Here is a 24,661-nt window from a genome sequence, read left to right as displayed (position 1 = left end):
CGTTTCTGGGGCCGGGCTGAGCCCCATGCCCGCCGCGCACACCCTGCGCACCCCTCGGGCTAAAGCCAAAATTCATGGAGGGGGCCGGGCGGGCAGGAGGGGAGGGCAGGCAACCATCACCCCCCAGGGCGGGCCCCCGCTTTGGCCGGGCCTTGTCTGAGGCCGCCCCGCCTCCTCCTACGCTCTGAATGAGAAGCTCCGGGCCTCCCGCTGCAGCCACACGCAGGCAGGCCCGACCTGCCGGCTGCGCCGCTCAGGAGGACCCGAGGACCCGGCCGAGGCCGGCACGGCCCTGCCTAACCCAGGCCGGCACCCCCCACTGCCCGCACACTAGCGCATGCGCGGCTGCACCGGAGGTACCCCCCCAAACCTACCACCCCGGCGCCCAGCGCATGCGCAGCCCAGCCTCCCCGCCACCGCCCCTCCGCGACCTCTTTCACGCCGCCGCGTCCCCCCCCCCCGCCCCGCCGCCCGCGTTGGCGAGGCGCGCTCAGTGCGCCTGCGCCGCCTGGGCCTTGCCGTGAGTTCGCCTCTTCCCCGCTCGTTCTTCATCTCCCCCCCCCACCCCTACTTCCCCCGCCAGCCCCGCTGCGCGCCTGCGCCGGCCCCCCCCGCTCCCCGCCCGCCGTGCTCCCACCGCGGCGAGCCCCCGCGGCCCGGCTGTAGGGGCCGGCTTCGCTCTCTGGTCCCCGCCCCCTCGTCCCCCCTTCACCAACCGCCGCCTCCTCCGCCGTTGCCAAGTGTGTGTGTGTGTGTGTGCGTGTGTGTGTGCGCGCGCGCTCGGGGGGGGGGAATGGGAGGGGGGGGAGAAGGGAGGGGGCAGCCATGCCGAGGGGGCGGCCTCCCAAAGCCAGCGGGGAGAGTAGCAAGGCCGGCAGCGAGTCAGGTAAAAACGGCGCGGCCGGGCGAGCGCGGTAGGCGCCCCCGGGGGTGGAAGGGAAAGCGCCGCAAGAAGGCGAGAAGCCTCCGCGGGCGCCGCATATAGTCCCCGGATATGGGGGAGGAAGGCCGGGTCTATTGTGTGAGTGTATAGGCGAGAGGGCGGAGGGGAGGGAGCCTGGCCCGGCCCTGCGGAATGATACCCGGCGGGCAGCTCCCGCCGCCCCACACGGCGCGGCGCAGGGCGGCCCGCCCGGCCTCGCCAGCTGCCCGCGGCCGCTCGCCTCCCGCTCGGGGAGCGGCGGCTGTAACGGCCCCTCGCCCATGGCGGGGAAGGCGGTCGCGGCGGCGCCTTCGCCTGCTGCCCCGTCGTGGGGCGGCGGCCAGGCCGCCGGCGGAGAAGGGTTTCTCGGCCCACGCCGGCGGCCCGGCCTTGCCGCCTTCTTCCCGCCGCGCCGCCGGCCGCGGTGCGGGTTCTGCGGGGGCCGGCGCCGGGCGGGCTGGAGGTGGCGAGGGCCGGGGGAAGAGCCCGGGCGGGCTTAGGGCAGGAAGGCTGCCGAGTCCTTCCGCCGCTCCTTCCCTTACCTTCCCTCGCACTGCCTCCCCTCCCCCCGGGCCGAATTAATGAGAGCTTCGAATAAAGGATGATAAAACGAGTGAAAATAAGATTCAGCTCCTCCATCTCTCCATTACCAGAAGGAGAGCTTTCCTTTTTTGAGGCTTTAAAAAACACCTTTGTAGTCGTTACCTTTGTGAGTATATGTATAAACACCCCACCCACCCCCCCCCCCGGGTTTTCTTTCCCAAACATGTATTAGGCCGTGTCACACTTCAAATTTTTGCTTGTGTTTTAGTGTCGTCGATGAGAATGCTTCAGTGTGAATTGGTTTGATGCGTTTGGGTTTTTTTGACAGCGATTTGCAGCTAGTGAGTTTTACGGCTCTTTTGTGTAGTTCGTTCCTGCTGATGTTACTAGGGATCTGTGAGTAGTATCTGAACAAAGCCCACAAACTGCAAAAATAATTCTTTCAGGTAGACCTGAAACCCTCATCCATGACTTCTCTTTCAGCACAAGTACGTAGCGGTAGGGTTTTTTTTTTGTTTTACCAGAGAGAACAGGGAGATACTTCATAGAATGTTCAGATACCATGGTTATTTCAGTCATGAAAAGTCAACTAATAAATATTTTCAGTATATATTTATAATGTCTGGTTTTCTGAATGCTTGCAGAGGAGCTCTGGCTCTTCAAGAGGAATGTGTAGGTAAGCCTTCTGTAGACTACTTTTTGTAAAATTAAAATGTGCTGGCAGGCAAAAAAACCCCAATGCTGTACTGTTACATGAGTGTTGGGAAGTTGGGTAAAATGTTTTCTCCAGTACAGAAAGCCAAATGGGCCACAGTTCCCTACCAGAAGTTTTTATTACATTTTTTTTGTTGGAGCCATTGAGCTCAGCTTTTGAACACTAAATAGTAAGTCTAGCAAAAAGAACCCAAAGAGCTTTGGCTGTTACCAGTTTTGAAAGCTGAGGGTTTTTAAAGTTTATTTTTACCAAAATGTCTATTATTCTCCAGTAGTTCTTGCAAGCATACACATGTATCATATGCATGTAAGCTCCTGTAATAATGGCACGATGTATGAATAAGAAAAAGGTCAAGACTGAGACTGGCTGTCCAGAAAAAATGCTTAGTAGCCGTATCCCTTTTGCTTGTAGTTGGACCTTGATCTTAGACCCTTCCTATGGTAAGAGGTATAGCTGACAGGACTTACTGTGAGTTTGATCATATTTTGTATTTTTCATGTATTTATTTTTTTTTTAAAGAAATTTGCTAATTTGTTAATGAAATTGTTCCACAGAGGTGGTTTGATTGCAGGCAGCAGTTTAGAATTACAGGCTCTAGGGCTGCCACAGGGGTTCAGAGATTTCTGCAGCCTGCAACTGCAAGGACTCTGCCCTGTGTAGGCAAGTAGTGTGGGTTCTGGAGTCTTTGGTCCTTGAGATTTCAGCAGTATGGGAGAACAGCAAAGTCAGTGTTGGCAAGCGTTGTGGTTTTTTTTTCTACACTTATATGTGACTAAAAGAAGGTCGTGAATGAAGAAGCTCTGGCTGAGCAAGACAGCTTGAATCTGGGAAATTGATATTCTCAGGACATTTTGCTGTTTGTCCCGTTCAGATACAGGCTGACAGACTTTGAAAACTGGTTGTGATTTCCACAGGCTTCACTTTTAGCAGGAGGAATTTTATTTAGAAAACAGCTGTTTACAAAAATAAATTTCATATATTTTGCTTAGGAAATTGTACATTTTTAGGTTTTGTTCCTTTTTAGCATGGTCCTCAGGATTCCTACAACCTTGGTATGCTTATGTCTTTCATGGAAGAGAAGCGTTGCTCTCTGTAGTTGTACAGTCTGTATATTTATGCTAATACAGCTTTGTTTGGAAGAAAATAAAGGTGAATCAGTAATGTTTGTTGTGCAGCTTCCTTAGACTTCTTTAACCACCATGCATGTCAAATACTAGAACATGTTCTTTGTTCTAGGAAAATTAAATGTTAGTTAAAAAAACTGAATTCTAGCAGCAATAGTCAAAACAATTATCTTGACCTCAATGTCTGCTATTCTAAGAGAACTTCTTTTTGCATTGGTAGTATTTTCCCAAAGCCATCTTGCAATTATCTCCTTTTTTTTTTTTTTAACTTAATTGAACTGTTCAAATTGACCTCTCTGATGGGCACAAACTGAACACAGGAGGTTCTGTCTGAGCGTAAGGAAACACTTTTCTGCTGTGAGGGTGGCTGAGCACTTGTATTGGTTACACAAGGAAGTTGTGGAGTCTCCTTCTGTAGAGATACTCAACAACCATCTATGTTTTTGTTTGTTTGGTTTTTTCCCCCAAGAAAAGGACAAGCAGCTCGTAACATGTCATTGGCCTTAACACACTAATAGCGCATTTACACAGGTTCTTATGACATAGCCTCTAACCTGAGAAGGAAGTTAAAAAAAAGAATTATTCCTCTGTGTGTGGCCTCAGAGTTTCCAGTGCGGCTGCTGTGGTTCTAAGTAACCTGCATTACAGCGTTTGAACTGTCGGAGTTTTAGGCCATGTGAATTTTCTGTAGTTTGTTGTGCATCGTTGCCAACATTTATTTGAAAACCACTGGCTGAGCAGCAGTTCTGTTTACTCTCCGAGTCTCTGTAAGACACTAGAAAGCGATTTCCACTGCTGTTGTGCAGCTAAGGTAGCACAAAGAAAACATGCAGGGGAGCATTTATTGTGTTCTATTTTTATTATTATATATTTTCTCATGCCCCTTTCTGAATCTGTTTGTTTCTCCGATTGAAGCTTGGGTATCTTAGTGATACTTTCTTAGTAATAATCCCTCAAACTGGTGCGTTTACTTTTAGTTTTACTAACTGACTTTGCATAAAATATTCTTTGTATGCTTTCCTTAAGATGTTAGCGTAATAGAAGATGCTCATTTTAAATATTTTTGGAGCTTGGGAGAAGTGCTTGAAAATTGAACAGAAAAAAAAAGCCTTGAAACATGGCAAGTGTTTTGGAAGGTGCAATATGATTTTGCTTTGAGAAAGTTTTAAAAAATATTGTAGGCCTCATATTGTAAGGATGTTGTTTTGAAAAATCTTACTCGTGTCTTTGTTTTAATTAGAATTTAGCAATGAAGAGTTGCTATTAAGCTGGAATTGAAATAAATGGCAAGCTTTTACTGTTCAGTTAGATAGCTAATGAAAAGACAATGTTAGAAGACATATTTGTTATAGATCCAGAGTAATATTTTAGGTGCTTATGGCTATTTTATTAGCTACTGTAGTGGACAAGGGTTTTCTGTGTATTCTGTGAACTTAGGTGAAAACTTGAGACTTTGTCGCTGGTTCTTTCTGCTAATTTGTGAGAGTTTCCATTTTGTCCCAGTAAATGTGTAGTTGTTACCATGAGTTCATAGTCACTGCTTCGCTATTTCTGTTGTTATTTCAGGTGTATGAGAAGGATTTTGAGGACTGTTACTGTTCTTGCACCCTCAGTCTTCTTTGCTTCCCCTAAATTTTCCTTCCCCATAGTGAAGGTCCTTTCTGTTTGTACCAACGCTGCTTGTCACTGAATAGCAGCAACATGGAATGAGCAGTTTTGACTTTCACAACTGTCTGATCATTTTCAAATAGCGGAAGAGGAATTCTTTGAACAGCGAAGTGAAATATTTGCAGGGTTGTCGTGGTTTAACCCCAGCCAGCAACTAAGCACCACGCAGCCGCTCGCTCACTCCCCCTGCCCCAGTGGGATGGGGGAGAGAATCGGAGGAGTAAGAGTGAGAAACACTCCTGGGTTGAGATAAGAGCAGTTTAATAATTGAAATAAAGTAAAACAGTAATAATAACAACAGCAGCAATATAATAATAATAATAGTAATAATAATATACAAAGCAAGTGATGCACAATGCAATTGCTCACCACCCGCCGACCGATATCCAGACAGTTCCCGAGCAGCAATTGCTGCTCCCCGGCCAACCTCCCCCAGTTTCTATACTGAGCATGATGTCACAAGGTATGGAATATCCCTTTGGCCAGTTTGGGTCAGCTGTCCTGGCTGTGCCCCCTCCCAGCTTCTTGTGCCCCTGGCAGAGCATGGGAAGCTGCAAAGTCCTTGACTAGCATAAGCAGTACTTAGCAACAACTAAACCATCAGTGTGTTATCAACATTCTTCTCCTACTAAATCCAAAACACAGCACTATGCCAGCTACTAGGAAGAAAATTAACTCTATCCCAGCCAAAACCAGGACAAGGGTGTACTGAAGCAGTTTTTAAGCCTAGAGTATATGTCCTATATTTAAACCCAAAGGCTACTTTTACGCAAGTTTAAACTGAATTCCTTTATGAGTGCAGTTAAAACTGAATATTTTGTACCTTCAGAGGGCATGAATTTTGACAGAATTCACATACAAATAATCCAGCCACCAAGCCAGGAAACATGAAATTGCTACTCTACCCTTAATTGGTTCAGTGGTGGACTTGGTAGTGTTAGGTTAATGGTTGGACTGGATGATCTTAAAGGTCTTTGCCAACCTAAACGATTCTGTGATTCTGTTCTATGATTCTATAAAGAGTGGTAAATATTAAATACACAAAGGTAAGAAACACAGAGAAGGCAATGTAGCTTTAAGTTTACCTCTGCAGAGCTGGCTGTGTTTTGTTTGCTGCCTGTCAGTCCTCTAGTGTCAGTTAGGGTGTGGGTATATTGAGTTAGGGGAAAGTCAGTTCTGAGGCTTTACATTCCAATTTTGTAGTATTGAAGAAAAATGCAACTTGAACTCGCCAGTTAAGTCTTCCCTGAATTTATATTATGTTGATTATTTTAGTAGTTGTGCACTAGGATTTTATGTGGTGACCTCTGACTGACAAATAGAATAGGTGAGTGATGTCATGTAGGCAAGAATTAAGAGGTTGTGGTACTGCTTCTGTGACGTGGGCTAAATCTTTAAGTACGATAGGTATAGGTAATTCTTTTTTAAAACATACAGAAAACTGCTCAAGCTTTTGCCTTAGAAAAGATAATATTTAGGCTTTAAGAGTGATACTTCTGTTTGGTCATCTCACTGTTCTGCAGTAACAAAAATCTAAGTTTATGTACGAGGGGTATGTTGTTCTCAGCAAGAACAAGATAGATTACAACGGTGAACTTTAATTCCACGTTAGTTCCTCACTGTACTTGAAATATGTCTGTGCCTTTTCCCCAGTAATCTATGCAGTTAAATAACTTGTGTTTAAGTTTTGGCTGTGTGGTAACTTCAGCCCTTGTTCTGTCCCTTCTCCACAGCTTTTTGCCAATTGTAGGTCCTCATTATTTTATTCCCTATTGCAGTTATGCTCATACCTTCATACCGCATTCATTCCTATGCATTAAGTGCTTTCAAATATAATTACATTTCTATTTGAGACCTCTCATGTCTTTTTCTTTTGAGTTTTTCTGCTGTAGTTGGATTGTGTTCACTTTCAGGAAGAGGGAATATCATCTAGCAAATCATTTAGGTTTCTGTTAGCAGTGTAGTGGCTGGGCACAGGTAAGGGTCAAGGTCTCAAGCATGAGACATCCAAATTACGTGAAAACAGCTGGAAAATGCTAGCTTGGTATATTCGTATGCAGCTGTCAAAAGTGTAACTCCTGTTTTGGGGTATTTGGCAATAAATACAGCAAAATTTACCTGAATGTCAGATGAAGCCATCAGAGTTGGTTAAGGAAATACCAATTTTCAGTTATCTGTGTAGATTAGTATGATGTGGATGGTATATCTATGTGGTGGGTTGATCCTGGCCAGCAGTTAAGCACCTTCCAGCCATTTGCTGACTTCCTCCTGCAGAAGGGTGGGAGACGGAATAACAAAAGCAAGAAAAAGCTTGTGGGTTGGGAAGACGAGAGTTTAATTAAGTGAAGGAAAAAAGTTTAAAAAAAAAAAACAAACCCAAACCCAGACAAACCCCCCCAAAACCAACCAACAATCCCAACCAAGTGGTGCAAAGGCAAACTTTCAGCACCTCTCACAAGTAGATGCTCAGTCAGTCTCTGAGCAAAGACAACCTTGGAAAAACTACCCCTGAGTTTGTATTGCTGAGCATGATGTTGTATGGCATGGAACATCCCTTTGGTTAATTTACATCAGCTATCCCCTCCAACCTCTCTCCCACCTTCAGCTTACTCATCGTGGAGGCAGAGTGAGAAACAGAGGAGGCCTTCATGCTGTACAAGCACTGTTGAGCAATACTTAAAACACTGGTATGTTATCAGTGTTGTTTTAGTCACAAACTTAAAACACGGCACCATACCGGCTGCTATGAAGAAAGTTAACTCCACCCCAGCCAGAAGCAGTACAATCTATTTAGCATCTAACCAGCTACGATGGAGCTATTAATTGTGTCCTGTCAGGCTTCTCTGCTGCCTGCAGCGCATGGCCGTGCAACTTCTGGGGTCATCGGTGCTCCCCAGAAGGGTGCGGCTGCTTTGTGTTGTTGGCAGATGCTGAGCAATTGGCACCTGGACATCCATCTCAGCGGTGTGCTCCTGGAAGCTAAGGGTCCGGACTGGTACTACTTTAAGTTCCAGATTGATTATTGACCAAAACATAATAAACCTACCTTTTCTTATATGAGCAAGTCTTAATTAATTTCTGGATTTTAGTCTGATACGTGGATTGAGAGCTGAGTATTTCCCCTGCTCCTCCCGTTAGAAGTCATGAGGAGTGATTGTTTACTGTTTTTGTTGGAGTACTGAGCTAGGTTTAAACTAACCTGATTCTTTCACGATTGCAGAACTAAGCAAAATGTTTAAAGGATTCATTATCGTTTGTGTTCTAAGACTTCAAGTGTAGTATGAGGAAGCATCGATATTGCCATGCCTGTTTTGTTCTCTTGTCCTACCACTTTCTTCCCACTCATAAATTAGTAAACAGGTTTTGATAGGGTCAGACCCTTTTGTCCCTAAACTTGCCAGCTGCCATTTAACTTCAGTGACAAGTTTTCAGCCATTAATTCCGGGAGCTTGAGTGTTGTATTCACAGCGTCGTCTCGGTCGGACGCGAGTAGGTTATTAGAGATCTAATAAGGCTGGGCTGCATTTACAGCTGAGTGAGTCCATCTGCGCCGTGCAGAGAGGATTGCAGGCTGGCATGAGGCATGGTGCTGCTTACGTAAGGAAGGAATGGCTGGGAGTGCTCTAATTCTGCCCTCCTCCCTCCACATTGAGTTGTCATCGGTGGCTCACAGCAGAGAGCACCTGCTTGCTGACTCAGCTCCCGAGGTCAAGTTTTCCCCGAAGGCTGTAACACAGAAATCTGCAGCTGAGTTGACCCGAAGGTTGATTGCTGCTGCTCTGTGAGGGACAATTAATTTGAAAAGTACTTAAAGGTTCTAATGCAAAGAGTATTTAAACAAGTCCATCTTTAAACTGAAAGTTTATTATCATTGATAGGTACTTTGCAAATCTGCTTCTGGTATTTTTGGGCACTTTGGACAAAGTGTAAGAATACAGACAAAATGAATGTTTCAAAGTGCATAATGAGCTATGTGCTCGCTGTTTAATTGTATTGATACTTGACTGTCTCTCAAGCTGTGAGGGAATAGGGTTGATTTATGTTGCAAGTAGACAAACATTCAAATTGCAAAAAAAAAAAAAAAAAAAAGAAATGATGGAATGACAGTAGCTTTGGCACTGTTTCCATGCAGTTAATATTAATAAATAGCAGTGTTTTAAACTTTGCAGCTGTTCAGTGAGGTTTATCATTTGTTGTAGTGTACAGACCTGAAAGAATCACTTATTTCTCAGGGGATTTGTTATTCCGATACTCATTTTGTTTTTTCTGTGTGTGTGTCTGTGTGTTTATGGATGTCAATAAGTAGCTTCTCTCTAGTAAGAGCATGACGGTTTTTCATGTGATTTTCTTGACACTGTATGCTTAATCGGTTAATGTCTTCTCTAACTGAAAACTCAAACTTTTAATTCTGTGTGGTTGGCTTGAATGGCATTCTTTTAGTTCATTAACAGACAGTGGACTCGTGTTTTCATCTGGACAGAGTAGATCTGACAAAAAATAGATTGCTTAATCTGTGTACCTAATACTGGTATTTTTCTGAGAGCATAGGTACCATAGTAGCTATTTATGATAGGGTTGCTAATCTGCTAAATGATGAATTGTGACCATCAAATGCAATGTCATGTATGTCAGCATTTTTGTTTTGTTTCCCTTTGGTACACAGGGAAAGTTTAGAGGAGTTGTTGGGGTGGGGTGGTTTTGGTTTGGTGTGTGTTTTTTGTTTGTTTTTTTTTTTTTTTTTTGAGTAACAAATTTCTCAGTGCATTTAAAAGTATAGGATCCATACCCCACTGCCAACTTCTTGAATTGGCATCATCTGCGTGTTTTTGAGTATTCAAAAAGATTGGCCTTTAAGATAGATTCAGTATTTTTCAGTGTTTCACTTGTTTCATGATCCAAACCGATATGCCTAAAAGCATTTTTTCTCTGATATAAGGAAAGATGATTACACAAGTGGATTTTATTGCTGATTTCCCTGAAATATGGTAATCCAGGTTTATTACTTTGACTTGCTGTGATATAGAGGTATCAGTGTAAATAGTGTCTTCATCTGGTTATTAGTTCTTGTAACAAAAAACTCTGTCAAACTTTTATTTCATTTTTCTATTGAAACGAAGACAGACCCAAGTCATACTTTATGAGTCTGTGACACCTGCCTGAAAAGTCAAAATATAGCTCACTTGCTTGTTACTTTTTTAATTGACAATGCCTTTCCTGGTTTTCTGTCTTCTCAATTCTAAACACAACATAACATGTTATCCAATTGCTTGATTTCAGTAGGGATATTGTTCTGAATAACTCTCCTTGCTACTGGAAGAATAAAATAAAAAATCACTTCTGCATCTTTAATAAAAGGGAGCTGTGCAACTCTCAGAAATACCCAGTATTTGGCTGGTAATAGAGGACCAAACTATTCTAGTGAGAATACAAGTGAAAAAAGGTTATTATACTCTCATCTTTCCCTTAAGCTACTTCAGGCATAGCGTTAATGAATAAATGAATTCGTGTTTTAATTTGAATCTGCATTAGGTCTCAATCCTGCCCTTTGAGTGAAAGTGAAACAATTGAACTTTCAGTGTTCTTTTAAATCCAGACTGGACTGTTTTGCTATTCATACCGGCTGTAACTACTTAGAGCAGTCTTCAGCCTGATCTTCCAGTAGTTGAGCCTTTGAAGATTTCTGGAGTCTAACCTAAATTGATCTGCTGTGCCTTGTCCATAAGGATTTCTGCAGGAAGAGTCCTCTGCCAAGTCAAGCTGGACCTTACAGTCCAGTTGCTGATGCCGGGGTCCAGTCCTGACTCCCAAACATCTTTCTTTTGCTCTTTAGCAGTATGAAAGATAGGACTAAAAAAGCATAAGATTTGGCTTTGGAAAGACTTACAAAGATTTTCTTTGAAAGAGTAATGCTTAAGATGTTATACATGTAAGTGATGAATTTTCTAAATGTGTGCCTTCTATTTCTTCTTTAGGAAGGCAGAAAGGCTTGCAGGCAGCTCAGGGTCTATGGTCACCCATGAACTAGTGTTGAGAAACTCCTGACACTTCGACACGGTGTGCGATGTGCTCAACTCCTCATTTCCCAAAGTTTAGGCTGGTTTTTTTGTTCTTTCCTAGGAAATATTTTAATATTATGCTTTTGTTACCCCTTTCTGTTTATTTTAGTGGTGATCGTTTCCTTTGTTTTAAAGAAGAGCTGAAATACCTTCTTCCCATATGTCTCTGCATCAGGTGGTATCATTTCATGCACTTATAGTCATCAAATTCTGTTGAAACATCACAAGGATATTTAATTTTTCATTAACATGTAGCTAATTTAAACTCCTTTTTGAATTCCAGAAGAAAATTCATAGCCTGTAGATTAATCAGTATTGCGATTGATACAGATATGATACACGTTTTAATAAAAATGATATATAAGAATGTTATTGACCTAAAAAGTAAGTAATTTGGTAATATTATTCAGATGCTAGTGAGCATGCTGCTTTTTCTGTGTTTCAAATTGTAGAGAAGTTAGCACCTTTGATTATTTCAAAGTTCTGCTTTCTCTCTACTTCAATTGTTTAGGCATTGTTTTTGTATGTTGTCCGGTGTCTTTGATCTCGAGAGTGAATGTCTAAAGATAATAATCTCTTTGGTTTATGGAGAAGGTTTAAAGGCCTTTTTAAAGTCATGCACTGGATCATTTTTCAGTTGTCAATTTAAAGTGAGAGGTCAGGCCTTCGTGGGGTTGAACAATTACCCCTTTTTGTAGGGGAAAGGAAAGCTTCTTGTGTTACATTTTCATATAGTCCAAGTATTGGAGTAGATTCCGTCGTCTCCCCCCCCCGCTCTCTCTTTTTCTTGTCATGCCAATATTTACGGAACCTGATTTTGTGCCCTTTATTCTGCTCAGGTGTATTTATCACAAGGATGCTCAAAGGACAGTGTCTTGTAATTAAAGCTGTGCTTTTCAGCTTTTGAAGAAGTGTGACCATTTCAGGGTTGTTAGTGTCTGCATATACTATGAATTTACAGCTGAGAGTCCTTTAAAGGATGCAGTAGGTTTAAGTTTATACATGTTACAGATTTGTGGTAGTTAAGCCAAGTATTTCTGTCTAACAGAAAGATGTATAACTAAACTTTGCAAAGCAAAAGTTAATTGGGTGACAGACCAGAAATGGGAAGTGTTTTCTTGTCCAGAATATCTTGTGCTGAAGTGTTTCCTAGAGCTTCCTCAAGTACAAGCTTTTTAAGTTTGTTTATGAGAATTTTAGTAGGAAAAAAAGGTGGTGAGGACATGATTCCCCCCCCCCCCCCCCCCCCCCCCGCCTTGTAAATGGTGTGTTGAATGAGACAGGACTTTGAGGTAGGTGTAGTACTGAGCAGAAATACTATATGAATTGTAAGCTTTGGTTTCCTCTGAGGAAATGTAAACAGGATGCTGTAAATTTCTAGCTGTGTTGCTACTTCCTATGCCTAATTCTTACATACATGGTGAGAAGTACTGACTTTCTTAAAGGGAAACATGAGGCCTTGCGTGTCTAGATAATAAAATCAATGTTCCCTTTTTTTTTTTTTTTGCATCCTCTTGCACTCTGTTGTTCATGCACTTTGAGTTGTGGCAGTGTTTGAAACTGAATTCTATGGGTTTTTTTCTCTTTAGTGTCCTTAATGTACAGCATGAGTCAGTCGATTTTTATTTTCATTTTATTAATACTGCTTTGAACGATCTTACATATTTTAAACCCTCCTGCCAATTGCTTTTCTTAAAGTTTTATTTAGATAAAGATAAATTCCTTAGTAGTACAGTGTCTTCTCAAATGTAAAATGTGCTTACTGTACTTGGATTAATATTTTCCTCATATCTTAAATATTTATAGAACTGACTTCAGCCGTTTAAGCAAGAGGATATAGAAGCTTGCAACTTGTATATCAAAAGTTGTGTGACTGTAGGAGTTCAAAGCAAGAAAACTGTGTGGGCTTAGATTGGGTCTATTAAAAAAAAAAACTGTAATCTTTTTATCCATTGAATTAATGTGTACACAGTTTGACTTGCGGTTTATTGCATCTCTCTCAGCTATTTGAAACATTGGTGTTGGTTTTACAACTGTGAAGGTAACTGTTTGGTTTGTGGTTTAATAAGTAAAACCTTTAATAAAGGTTTTACATTGACAGAAGTAGAAGAAAAGATCCCTAAATTTTTCTTAAAGGGGGGAGAGAGAAAGGAGCAGGGGAGGGCAGAAAACCTGTGTAGTCAGAACTGCTGAGTATGTCATATTAGGGTTTTTTTTAAGAAACAAGTGATGTAATATTATTAAAAGTAACACCTGGCAGTATCTTACTTATACCTAGTGTATTTGGCAGCATTTTATTTTGCTGCAAACTTTGATGGGTGTTTATGAAGCACAGAAATAATTTATTTCAAATTACTAGGAAAAGGTGATTATTTCTTTAGAATCATAGAATCGTTTAGGTTGGAAAAGACCTTTAAGATCATCCAGTCCAACCATTAACCTACACTACCAAGTCCACACTAAACCAACCAAGGGTAGACTAGGCGAAACCTTGTCCCGAGGTGCCATATCTACCCGTTTTTTGAACACTTCCAGGGATGGTGACTCCACCACCTCTCTGGGCAGCCTGTTCCAATGCTTGACTACCCTTTCCGTAAAGAAATTTTTCCTAATTTCCAATCTAAAGCTCCCCTGGTGCAGCTTGAGCCCATTTCCTCTCGTCCTATCGCTAACTACCTGGGAGAAGAGACCAACACCCACCTCACTACAACCTCCTTTCAGGTAGTTGTAGAGAGCGATAAGGTCTCCCCTCAGCCTCCTCTTCTCCAGGCTAAACAACCCCAGTTCCCTCAGCCGCTCCTCATAAGGCCTGTGCTCCAGACCCTTCGCCAGCTTTGTTGCCCTTCTCTGGACACACTCCAGCACCTCAATGTCCTTCTTGTACTGAGGGTACCAAAACTGGACACAGTATTCCAGGTGCGGCCTCACCAGTGCTGAGTACAGGGGCACAATCACCTCCCTGCTCCTGCTGGCCACGCAGCAGCTGGCAGTTAGTGGGATGGATATATTCTGTTGATCCTTTATCAATGGAAGCAGTAATGTTTATGCCCAAGAGCTTCAAGATCCCGTGAACTTAGAATCTTGAATAAGTCAAAGTCTTACAGGAGTTTGAATAGTTTCTGCTTCAAAGAATTCTGTTTTTTACAATAAATTATAAGCAAATGAAATGTGAACTTCATACAGATGCTTTGATTCTTGTTTTGTAGATGATGTTCTGACACCGAATACAGAGAACAGTAATTTTCCCTACCAAGTACCTAACTTCCATAAGTGTGAGATCTGTTTGCTGTCTTTTCCAAAAGAGACCCAGTTCCAGCGCCATATGAGGGATCATGAGCAAAATGACAAGGTATGAATTTTAGTAGATATAAACTTAGAAAATACAAGTGCATATTGATATTTTCATATACTGACAAGTAAAGCTAACACCAGACATCATTTTTGGGTTTATTTAATCTCAGCACTAGTAAGTACTACTTGGGGACCTCAGAGTTTTATGAAATTTCTGTTTCATGTTTCCTCAGGTTTCCTTTGAGACAGGACCTTACTTTGCCATTTAGTTAGATTGTTGTTTCCAGTTCAGTAATTTTTAATTTTAGCCATTTTCTTTGATTTCTAACATATTCAGGTGGATGAGAGAATGTATGGGTTTCTTCTAATTGAATTTGCAAACTGATTCTATGCATTAGCAATAAAAAGAAAAGAATGCTTATATTGATTAACTGGACCCTGCTAGTCTCTTATAGCTGTTTTCAGCAACCTAATCTAATATGTATGTATTAGTCAGTAGATTAATGTCATCACTTTAGCTGCATACAAATCAAATTGGGGAGAGAATGAGAAAAATACAGATACGTGATTAAGAGTGGACTGAGGTTTTTACATGAAGCTTTTGCCATAGGTTTCATCTGTAATCTGAAGCATTTCATTTCTGTTCCTTGTTTTCTGTTTCACAAAGCTGAAACTACTTTACATGTGATGGAAAAATAATTTTATTACTGTTTGAGGTAGCTGTAGGTACAGATTATTTTTTACGAAATGTAGGACTTTGAGGTGATAATTCGTGTATACGAAGAACTACTTACACAAGTTTCAACGTTGTAAAGTTGATATATAAAAAATGGAAGTTGATGTGGTTAAAACCATGCTGTTGCACACTTGTGTAAGAGCCTTTAGATCTAAAAGCAAAGGTGCTCTTAAAGAATGAAAACTGATTGTGCAGATCCCAACTCAGAGCAGTCGATCCTAGCATAAACTAAGCTCTTTGCTTTGCTGGTTCAATTATTAATTTTGCTTCAGGAGAGTTCACGATCTCAGTTAAAGTAGGAAAATTTATTTCCATCTTTTCCTCATTCTTCTTTCCTGCTAACTTCACTCTCCTCGGGCAGCCTAAGTTTTGAGTCTATGCTTTCTTTACTTCCCCCTTTTTCCTTCTTTCCCCATATACTCTTGAAATGCTGTATTTGCATTTTCAGTAGTGAGATGCAAAGAAGAGAAAATCCTTAATGCTGTTATTGTTAAGGATCATTATCATATGTAGGTACTTGAATTGCTCTTTTTTATTTTAAATATTTTGATTTGTATGGTTATGTGTCACCTAGGGTATATGTAACTTCTGGGAAGATTGAATTTTGTGTTTATTTTTGTGGTTTTAACAAACAGCCTCACCGATGTGACCAGTGTCCGATGTCATTTAATGTTGAATTCAACTTGACACTTCATAAATGTACTCACAATGGTGAAGATCCTACATGTCCTGTGTGCAACAAGAAATTCTCCAGAGTAGCCAGTCTGAAAGCTCATATAATGCTACATGAGAAAGAAGAGGTAATTCATTAAACCTCATAATTTGAATTTTGAAAAGACATGTCATAATGGTTGTACTTAATCCCTTACCTATATGCTTTAGGTTGGAGGATTGAATAAATGGTCTCATTCAGAAGAAGTATAAAACATTTAGTGGGGAGTCTGTTCTAATAATAGTAGCAGAAATGAATATACTGGATATAAGCAAGTGTTCCCATCCTGTCTTTATTAACAAAGAGAATCTGTGCAAGTTTAATAGGTATCATATGATATATGAACATTAACTGATTAGTTATTTACAAATACTTTTATTTTGAAGCAATTTCTGTGATTTCATGTACATTGATAAGCCCACACATAATAGTCTGGGTGTTCATTTTTGATGGCAGATGTCATGGTGAGGCACTCTCACCATCTGTTTCTCACATCATGAAGCTGTTCCCTTTTCTAGAACTCCCACCTCTTTTCTGAGTGGTTATTTCGCTTGAGAGGACTTCTTGTTCCTTCCCCTCTCACAATTTCATTTTGCATTTTTATAAGGCATTGGTTAAATTCTCAGCAAACAGTTAATGCATAGTAGTATTTTGCACACTTTATAGTCATTACTGTGTTACTGCAGTTGCCAGAGTTGATTGTGCTGCCCAGAATACCAAGTTTTCAATCATGTGATTACCTCTTCCTCCTGTGAACGCTTTTTTAAAATTGCACTTTGCGTTGGAGAATTGGAGCTGAGTCGAGTATGTACTTTTATCGCCAGACTTCTAATCATGAACATAACAATTGTATGTTTCTATATACCAACTGCAGACAGCTTACAGCAGTTTTTACCAGTAGGTTTGGCATGATAGGCCTGCTTGCATTTTTCCTGAAACCGGGCAGGGAATGCCGTATGTAGAGAATGTATTCCTTCTTGAATCTTGCTATCTGTTGTGTACATGACAAAATATGAACTGAGTTAAAATGAGAGGACTTGAGTACAATTTTGTTGCATGTTAATGTATCTATAATGATACATAGTTTAATGGGTATTTATTGAGTAAATTTGATTTATGAATTGCTGAAAACATCAGAATAAGGAAACTGAGCATCAAGAAAGATGCCTGAAAGTGATTTTTAGTACTCATTTCCATTGCTAAGTGATTTTTCATCCACTTCAGCTGCTCTGATTTTGATACTTGGTGCAGATGTCGGAAGAATAGGTTGTGTGACGCCTTTCAATTTAAAATTCAATCTGCAGCTTAAAAATTAAACTTATATTAACACCCTTCAATTGCTAATGAATGTATTATTGTGATGCTCTATAATTCTGTGACAAAACAGATGAACATAACAATAAATTCACAGAGAATTGCAAGAATTACTTTTCCGATAGTTATGCACTGGGCCTGTAGGAGAGCTGGAATTTGAACTTGAAGCAGAGGGTCTTGATGATGGCACTAGCTGTCATTCAGGAGTTTTTCATAATGTGCAGGATAAGAAGTTAAGTTATCGGTGGAGTACATTCTTCCTCCTGTTGCTATCACTTTCTTACTCTTGCTGTTAGAAAAGCTGAAAATCTGAAAACAGAGCAGAGATATGTACTCACTTATACGTAGCAGTTGAGGAGACTACTGCACAAAGCTGAGGTTTGGGTAACTTTAGTCTCGCTTTGTGCTGCATCAGCCAGCTTTTTCTATAGGTGAGTGCAGAAGGGTAGTAACAAGAAACTAGTGCGATTAGCTTCTTGAGCTCTCCAGTTAGGTTTGGGAGAGCGTATCTCTCTGTTGAAATGCAGATTTTCGTGACTGATTGCTCCTGTGAGAGGTTCCAGAAGGAATTTTCTGGGCTAATTAAATCTGTTTTGCAAGAAACTAAATTTTGTCCTCATGTTCTTTAGTGATTTGTGTGTGATAAACTGGTATAACAGGAAAAAAAACATGCTTGAAATTCCTCAGTTTCAGGTAGCTTTCTTTTAAGAAGTCATAAAGAACATACCTTGTGTAAATATGCCTGACCTTGTAGAGGTTTCTTGGTTTTGTCCATGTCCTCAGTGGAAATGGACAGTGGTACTTTTTGACCTGGTGAGACAGGAATGCTAAATACAAACTGAAAAATTATAATTTATAGCATTAAAATAGCTAATATGTCTTCTTTCTCCATGAGCATGAGGTTTTCTTGGGCTTTAGGAAAACCTTAATATGTTGAAAAAGTTAAAACTGATGCTTGGTGGATATGGAGTGAAAATTCCATTATTAAAAAAATCCCATTGTTTTTGTGTGTGTTTTGGTTTTTTTAAAAGAACGTTCACTGTATTTGATTTGTCTTGTCTTTATAATTTGGTAGCAATGGTCTTTGAAAAAGTGCAAATTAAAATCTTCTTTTACAGATGGTAGGAGTCATTGATACTACACAGATGAAGATCATAAAATTGTTTAGGTTGGAAAAGACCTTTAAGATCATCCAGTCCAACCATTAACCTAACATTAGCAAGTCCATCACTAAACCAATTAAGGGTAGAGTAGCAATTTCATGTTTCCTGGCTTGGTGGCTGGATTATTTATAATGAAAGTAAAAACTAGGAATCATTAAGATTGGAAAGGACCTCTAAGGTTATCATTCCAATCATCAACCCAACACCACCATGTCCACTAAACCATGTCCCAAAGTGCCACTTCTACCCATTTTTTGAACACCTCCAGAGATGGTGACTCCACCACCTCTCTGGGCAGCCTGTTCCAATGCTTGACCACTCCTTTCGTGAACAAATTTTTCCCAATATCCAATCTAAACCTCCCGCGATGCAGCTTGAGGCCATTTCCCCTTGTCCTATCTCTAACTACTTGGGAGAAGAGCCCAACACCCACCTCACTCCAACCTCCTTTCAGGTAGTTGTAGAGAGCGATAAGGTCTCCCCTCAGCATCCTTTCTCCAGGCCAAGCAACCCCAGTTCCCTCAGCTGCTCCTCATGAGACCTGTACTCCAAGATCATGGGTTCCAAAGTGTTCCTTCAGATACTGCATCTGATAAGATAGTTAATACAGGCAGAATTAGATGAGTAAAGCTTTCTAAAATTATTTCTGAGTTTGGAAATTTTAAGTATTATCTAGCAATGTATGAACAGCCCCTTTTGTTTAATGTTAGAAGGTGGCTTTAACCATAGTGACGTTAACAGTGTGTAATTACTTGTTCTCTGTGTGGTGGTGGATTTTTTTGTTTGCTTGAGGGGCAAAAAAATAAATCTGGTACTGTCTATTCCAGAGAGAGGCTATTTGGTATGAGATATTGCTGGTTTTTGTACAGTTTTTCTATTTTACCATGTTCTTGTTTTCCTACAGTAAATTCTTCAGTAATGAATAAAAATACATAGATGTTTGTTGTCTCAAGTACTTCTTCTTAGGCTATTCTGTTGTTTGAGGAAGTTGCTTAATAGAATATGTGTAATAGTAACGTAATGTCATAGATAATGTGTGTCTGAAAAATGCTGAGAAGCAATTGACAAACTCAATTTTGGGGACCATGAGCTTGATATAGTATGCACTGTAAGCTGCTCTTCAGGTAATTTTTCCCCACTTGTACAAAAGGATTGTCATAAGCCAAATTTGTTGTATAAGAACAATATTTTTCAATAATAAGTATTTTTATTTGGATTTGAATGTAGATCCTGGAAAGGAACGTAGTATGTATTTATTGTCCCACACTGTAACTTGAGTCTGGTAACAAAGATCTGCAGGTTAGATTAAACAAGTAATTTTTGAGGTAGTATTTAATTTCATTAAAGGACTTCAGATTTCTGAGTTTTTATGTAGAAACGTTGTCTGGCAATATTGCAGAATTTTTGTTTTTTTTAGACTTAGGAAACAAATTTATTGTCAAAGCATTTTAAAAATAGCATTGCATATCTTTGTTCCTCTTGATTAAAATATTCTTGTCAATACCTTTATTTAAATGAACACTGGGGTGTTTTTTCCCTTGCTGATCATTCAAAGAGGGGAAAAAAGGGGGGGGGGATAAAAAACATTTCCATTTGCAGTGATAATTATGATTATTGAAAAATGAACTGAGACGAAAACTGTCTGAAGTTACTTACACCAGTAAGGAACATGTAACAGATGTATTACCAAAGAGGTGGTGAATATTTTTAGACTTTTAATCTTAACTCTCTGCTTAGATTTTGTAAAACAAAGATACACTGAGAAATTAAGTTAATGGTTTTGAAAAGCAAAAGGAAGTCAAATAAATGCAGAGCTTTTAGTTTTCATTGAAACAGTATTTGACTTCAAATCTTCCTCTAAATTTCAGAGAAATGGCAGTGCTTTTGCATTAAACATTACAAGTATGATTTCCATTCTAAATGACATGGAATACTAATGTAACTGGAAAGTGGTATGTTTAACACTGCTGTAAAATTAATGAGTTCAGGCGATATCTGTCAAAAAAATTATGTGTCCCTATTTATTTCTGTTGTCTTTTCTGTAAAGATAGCTTAAGAAGAGTCAGTAGTAACTGTGGTAGGATTAGTGCTAAAAAGTAAGTGGCCATTTGTGTCATTTTAACCAGTGAAGTGTAAAATCCCTGAATCTACAGTTAAGATGTTTCTGATTAGAAAGTAGGATTTTTTACAAATGTTTGTGTAGACCATAGCATAGTGGCACTGAGGTAAGTTTTTGTGTGTATCTTGAACTGGCCTACTAAGGAAATAGGGAGTGGTGGTAGGGATGGTACTGAACTGCTTGTTTCTGCTACCATATGAACTTTTTCCGAATTCCATTTCAGTGGGGTTTCTTAAAATATAAATATTACCATAAGCTTGCAGTGATTTTTGTTCATGATCTGTATTACAGTGCTCATAAACTTTTTTTTTTGGTTGTATACTTCTATTGCTGCTTGCTTCCAGCTGCCAATGTCCATAGAAGGATACATTCATCTACTTGAGCAAAGCTTGTGCAAGTGTACCGCTGTTTGGGAATCTTTTGAAAAATCAGTCTCTATTATCTCTTTCAGAATCTTATCTGTTCAGAGTGTGGAGATGAATTTACTTTACAGAGTCAGCTGTCCATACACATGGAAGAACATCGTCAAGAATTGGCAGGCAGTAGGATCCACAGCTGCAAGTCTTGCAAAAAGGAATTTGAAACTTCCTCACAGCTAAAGGAGCATATGAAAACTCACTATAAAATAAGGTAACAATCACGGGATTATAACAAAATGAGCAGATGTTACTTTTATGGTGATAGCTGGGGGAAGCAAGAGTGGCATTTCCAGTCAGCAAAGTACCATGATCTATGCAGATCACTTCTTTTCTTTGGTATGTTGTTACAAAATGGCATTTGTTTTTTAAAACCTTACTAAAGTAGGTGGTTATGTTTTGGAGGCCTTTGGGTTTTGTTTTTTTTTTCTGGTTTTGTATTTAGGCACCAATACTAAGCATAGTTCCATCTGCCAGCTATTTGTAAACACAGGCAAAGTTTTTCTGATACAGAGTGCTTTCTGAATTATGTTCATGTGTGATTTTAAAAGCTAATGGCAGTACATTGAAGAAAATTTATACTAATTTTACGTAGCAGTTGTTATAATTGCAAAAATCCTAATACTTAATTTCTGCAAAGAAATAAGTTGTTCCTTGCAGTTTGATTGTCTTTTGCAAGTAGTCCTCACCACAATGTGCTGTGAGGTTCTTGTAAATGTGAAAAAGCACAAAATGAAGGGGAAAAAACAGGCCTAGTAAATGCTGTTCTTACTTTCGGTGAAAATTTGTTCTGGCCTTCCTTTCAGCTCTCTAGTTTAACTTCACTTTTAGGAAGGTGAAAATTACTTTTAAGTTAGAAGAAAGAAAAACTTACTTCTATTGGTTTAGTTTGTACAGTAAGAAAACCTAAGGTTATTGACAGGTGATCTCTCTTAATCTTTACTCTGTTTCTATAAAAAACAGATGGGGGAAAAATATGTATTTAAAAATGAGAAATATTGGGTATTTCCAATTATTTTTATTAGCAGTTGATGCAGGTTGTGAGAGCTTAATAGTTGTGTTCCAGAAGGTTTAAAAAAAGTATTGTAGATTTCCATTTGCAAACTGAAAATTGAGGTAAAGTTGTTATGTTTCTATTGCATTTACAATATTACACACAAAAAATGTCCTTCCATTTGCAAACTGAAAATTGAGGTAAAGTTGTTATGTTTCTGTTGCGTTGTACAATATTACACACAAAAAACCGTCCTTGTTGTGGACATCTCCTGTGTAAGTTAGGATGAATAAATAAAGAATGGATGAGTGAATCTAATATGACGGCTGCAATTTTGAGAGAGTATTAGCATGCTACATTCTGATACAAATGAGATATAAGTGCTCCACGATAATTTATTTTCATAAATGTGGATTATTTCTGGATTCAGAGCTTCCTTATATGAGGTTCGCCTTATTTATCAGTTCAGATGTAGAAACATGTTGCATTTGTATTCAAGAAACTACTGCTTGTAACGGTGCTTTACTGTCCTTTCACCAGCAGTACCAATACAACTCATTTATGTGAGCCAGGTTAATGAATTGCGTAAGTGATCCCGCTCCACCTTCTGTGTTTCAGTAGAAATTATTTTGAAAGCAGTAATGTGGACATTCTAATTTTTTTTTTTAAATTTATTATTTGACGTGATCCTCTCATACTGTTCAGATGAATTATGAAGAGTTAACATTTGATCTAACCTGTTTGACTGTATATAAAGTTCAAAGACGTGCACCAGTAGTTACAAATCTTACTGTTGGTTTCCTGCTTTCCATTGTAAAATAAGCTTCACAAAATTTTAGGATTTAAAATAGTGAAGAGCCTTGTTCCCTTAAGTTTTTTTTCATGAAGCGGTGCACTTTTCCTTTCCAAAAAGGTGTTTGTTTTAATAGTGTTTGAAACATTTGAATGGAGAACTATTATGAAGTTACAATTTATATTTAGTATCTACCTTTTGCTAAAAGGAAAATCATCATTATAACTCTAAATGAGGGAATATTTTAGAAGGTGATCTGGTCTTGAAGGATTGTCCCTGCAGTTGTCTCCAAATTGGATATTATTTCCTTTATTAAAATGCCACAACTATGGTTGAAACAGATGATGTTGCTCATCAGAGAGTGTGTGCTGACAATCAGGCTGGTCTGGATCTGTCCTGAGATGGAAAGAAGAACATCTAACATCCGTGCTGTTCTTGCTCCTGCTCTTCAATTGTCAGTTGATTTTACTCCGGATACTTCAGTAAATTTTTATAGATACAATTAATATGTAAAAGTAAAATATATTACCAAAACTCTGCGCTTGCTCTGCAAGACTATAAAAAGAGTTTAAAAATGCATGTAATATTCATTTGACGTAATTGGAAGGGAAAATGGGCTTTCCTTTAAATATATACTGAGTATCTATGTTCTCTTAGAGTAGAAAGATGCATCATTTGAGCAGAAGTTTAATGATTTCCTGTGTTACGCATGGACTGTTACTCCCCGGTTATGTTTTATATTGTTATACCAGCCTGTGTTTCAAGGTGGTGGTGTATTTTGCACATCTGCTCCACATTAGCTAAATCTTATTTCTCAGTTGTTCAGAAAAACACCAGGTATTTAAATTTGTATAATTTCAGTTAGCTTTAAGCAGTACTGACAAGCTGGATCACTGTATGGGTGTAAATACTCAGGCACTGTGGAAAATGTGGAGTGCTCTAGATACCACGCTGCCTTACGGTTTCACCTTCTTTAACTGAGTTGTTGTAATGGTCTTTTAATATCACCTAGGTTTTCAGGGTTTTGGTTTTTTTTCCAGCATAAAATCGGTTGTTTTTTCCATGTTGCTGTTTTTCAGCAGTCACTTAACCTAATTAGTTTTATTTGTAGAGAAATTAAGTATGGGAGTTTATGTCATCTGTTACTGTGTCTCTGGAGATCGTGATTTGTATTTGAGGAGCAGTGGTGAATATTTGGGTTTTTAAATTCTTAACCTGGTTTTGTCAGACCTCAGCAGCTGCATTTGTACTCCAGTTCATGAGATCTGCCTATTCTAGTTAAGAGCAAAAGTCTTGCTGTGTTCAGGTAAAAGAAAAAAAGTTGCACAGAATTGAAAGTTCCTACCAAAATGTAGTTGTGAAGTCACTGTATACTTCTAGCAGAATTTACAGTGAAAATGTCTCTAGAGAACCTTTATGAAGTATCAATTTTATTACAGAAATAACTGTGAAATCCCTGGTGTTTGCAGGCACTTAGAAAAGTGCTCTATTTACATTGTTCTTTCAGTATCATTAAAGAGTTTGGTTTTTAACTGTTGCAGCTGATACCATACATTGTCATCAAATTTACACTGTATGTTAAAAAATGATGTGGTAAAATCAGCTTCTTCAAAATAACATTTAATATTAGAATTAAGAGGATTTTATGTCAATTCTTATGTCAATTTGTTTGTTTTTTTTTTTTTTTTTTTTTTAAATGACAGGGTATCAAATACCAGATCTTATAACAGAAATATTGACAGAAGTGGGTTTACCTATTCCTGTCCTCACTGTGGAAAGACGTTCCAGAAGCCGAGTCAGTTAACACGACATGTTAGGATACACACAGGTAAGACTGTGGAAGTAATTTTAGTTTGCATTTTTTTTACAAAATTCAATTAATCTGTGAAATGCTAAATATTTTTCTCCCAGTTGGGACGTGAAATAGTATTAATACATCTTGCTCATTAGACGCTGTTACCTGTTGGTTTAAAAAAACCTTTTTGTAATTCCTTTGCTTAGGAAATTTTTATGCTTTTCAACATCTTTTTAACTGTTTCTTATGAAACACATCTGGAAATTTTAAGTACTCTACAGGTTTCATTGTTTCATTTGT

General features: G+C 39.4%; 1 protein-coding gene across 9 annotated transcripts in view; it reads left to right on the top strand.

Annotated features, from left to right (window-relative positions):
* Positions 1-851: 851 nt before the first annotated feature.
* The window catches only part of ZNF236 (zinc finger protein 236), a 94,309-nt gene continuing 70,499 nt past the window's right edge, over positions 852-24,661 (top strand). For 7 of the 9 annotated variants that reach the window (XM_075706562.1, XM_075706564.1, XM_075706563.1 and 4 more), the window contains exons 1-4: positions 14,323-14,377; positions 15,691-15,855; positions 20,815-20,993; positions 24,270-24,394. In XM_075706562.1, the coding sequence (XP_075562677.1) occupies positions 14,351-14,377; positions 15,691-15,855; positions 20,815-20,993; positions 24,270-24,394 (496 nt within the window). In that variant the 5' untranslated portion in view covers positions 14,323-14,350. Of the gene's footprint in view, positions 887-2,121; positions 2,142-14,234; positions 14,378-15,690; positions 15,856-20,814; positions 20,994-24,269; positions 24,395-24,661 lie in introns of those variants that run through there. The other 2 variants (XM_075706566.1, XM_075706567.1) reach the window with 2 other exon arrangements.

This window comes from Pelecanus crispus, chromosome 2, assembly GCF_030463565.1.
Source record: "Pelecanus crispus isolate bPelCri1 chromosome 2, bPelCri1.pri, whole genome shotgun sequence".
NCBI classification, from domain to species: Eukaryota; Metazoa; Chordata; class Aves; order Pelecaniformes; family Pelecanidae; genus Pelecanus; species Pelecanus crispus.
Note: the sequence above shows the minus strand (reverse complement) of the source record. Positions and strands in the feature narration are given on the sequence as shown.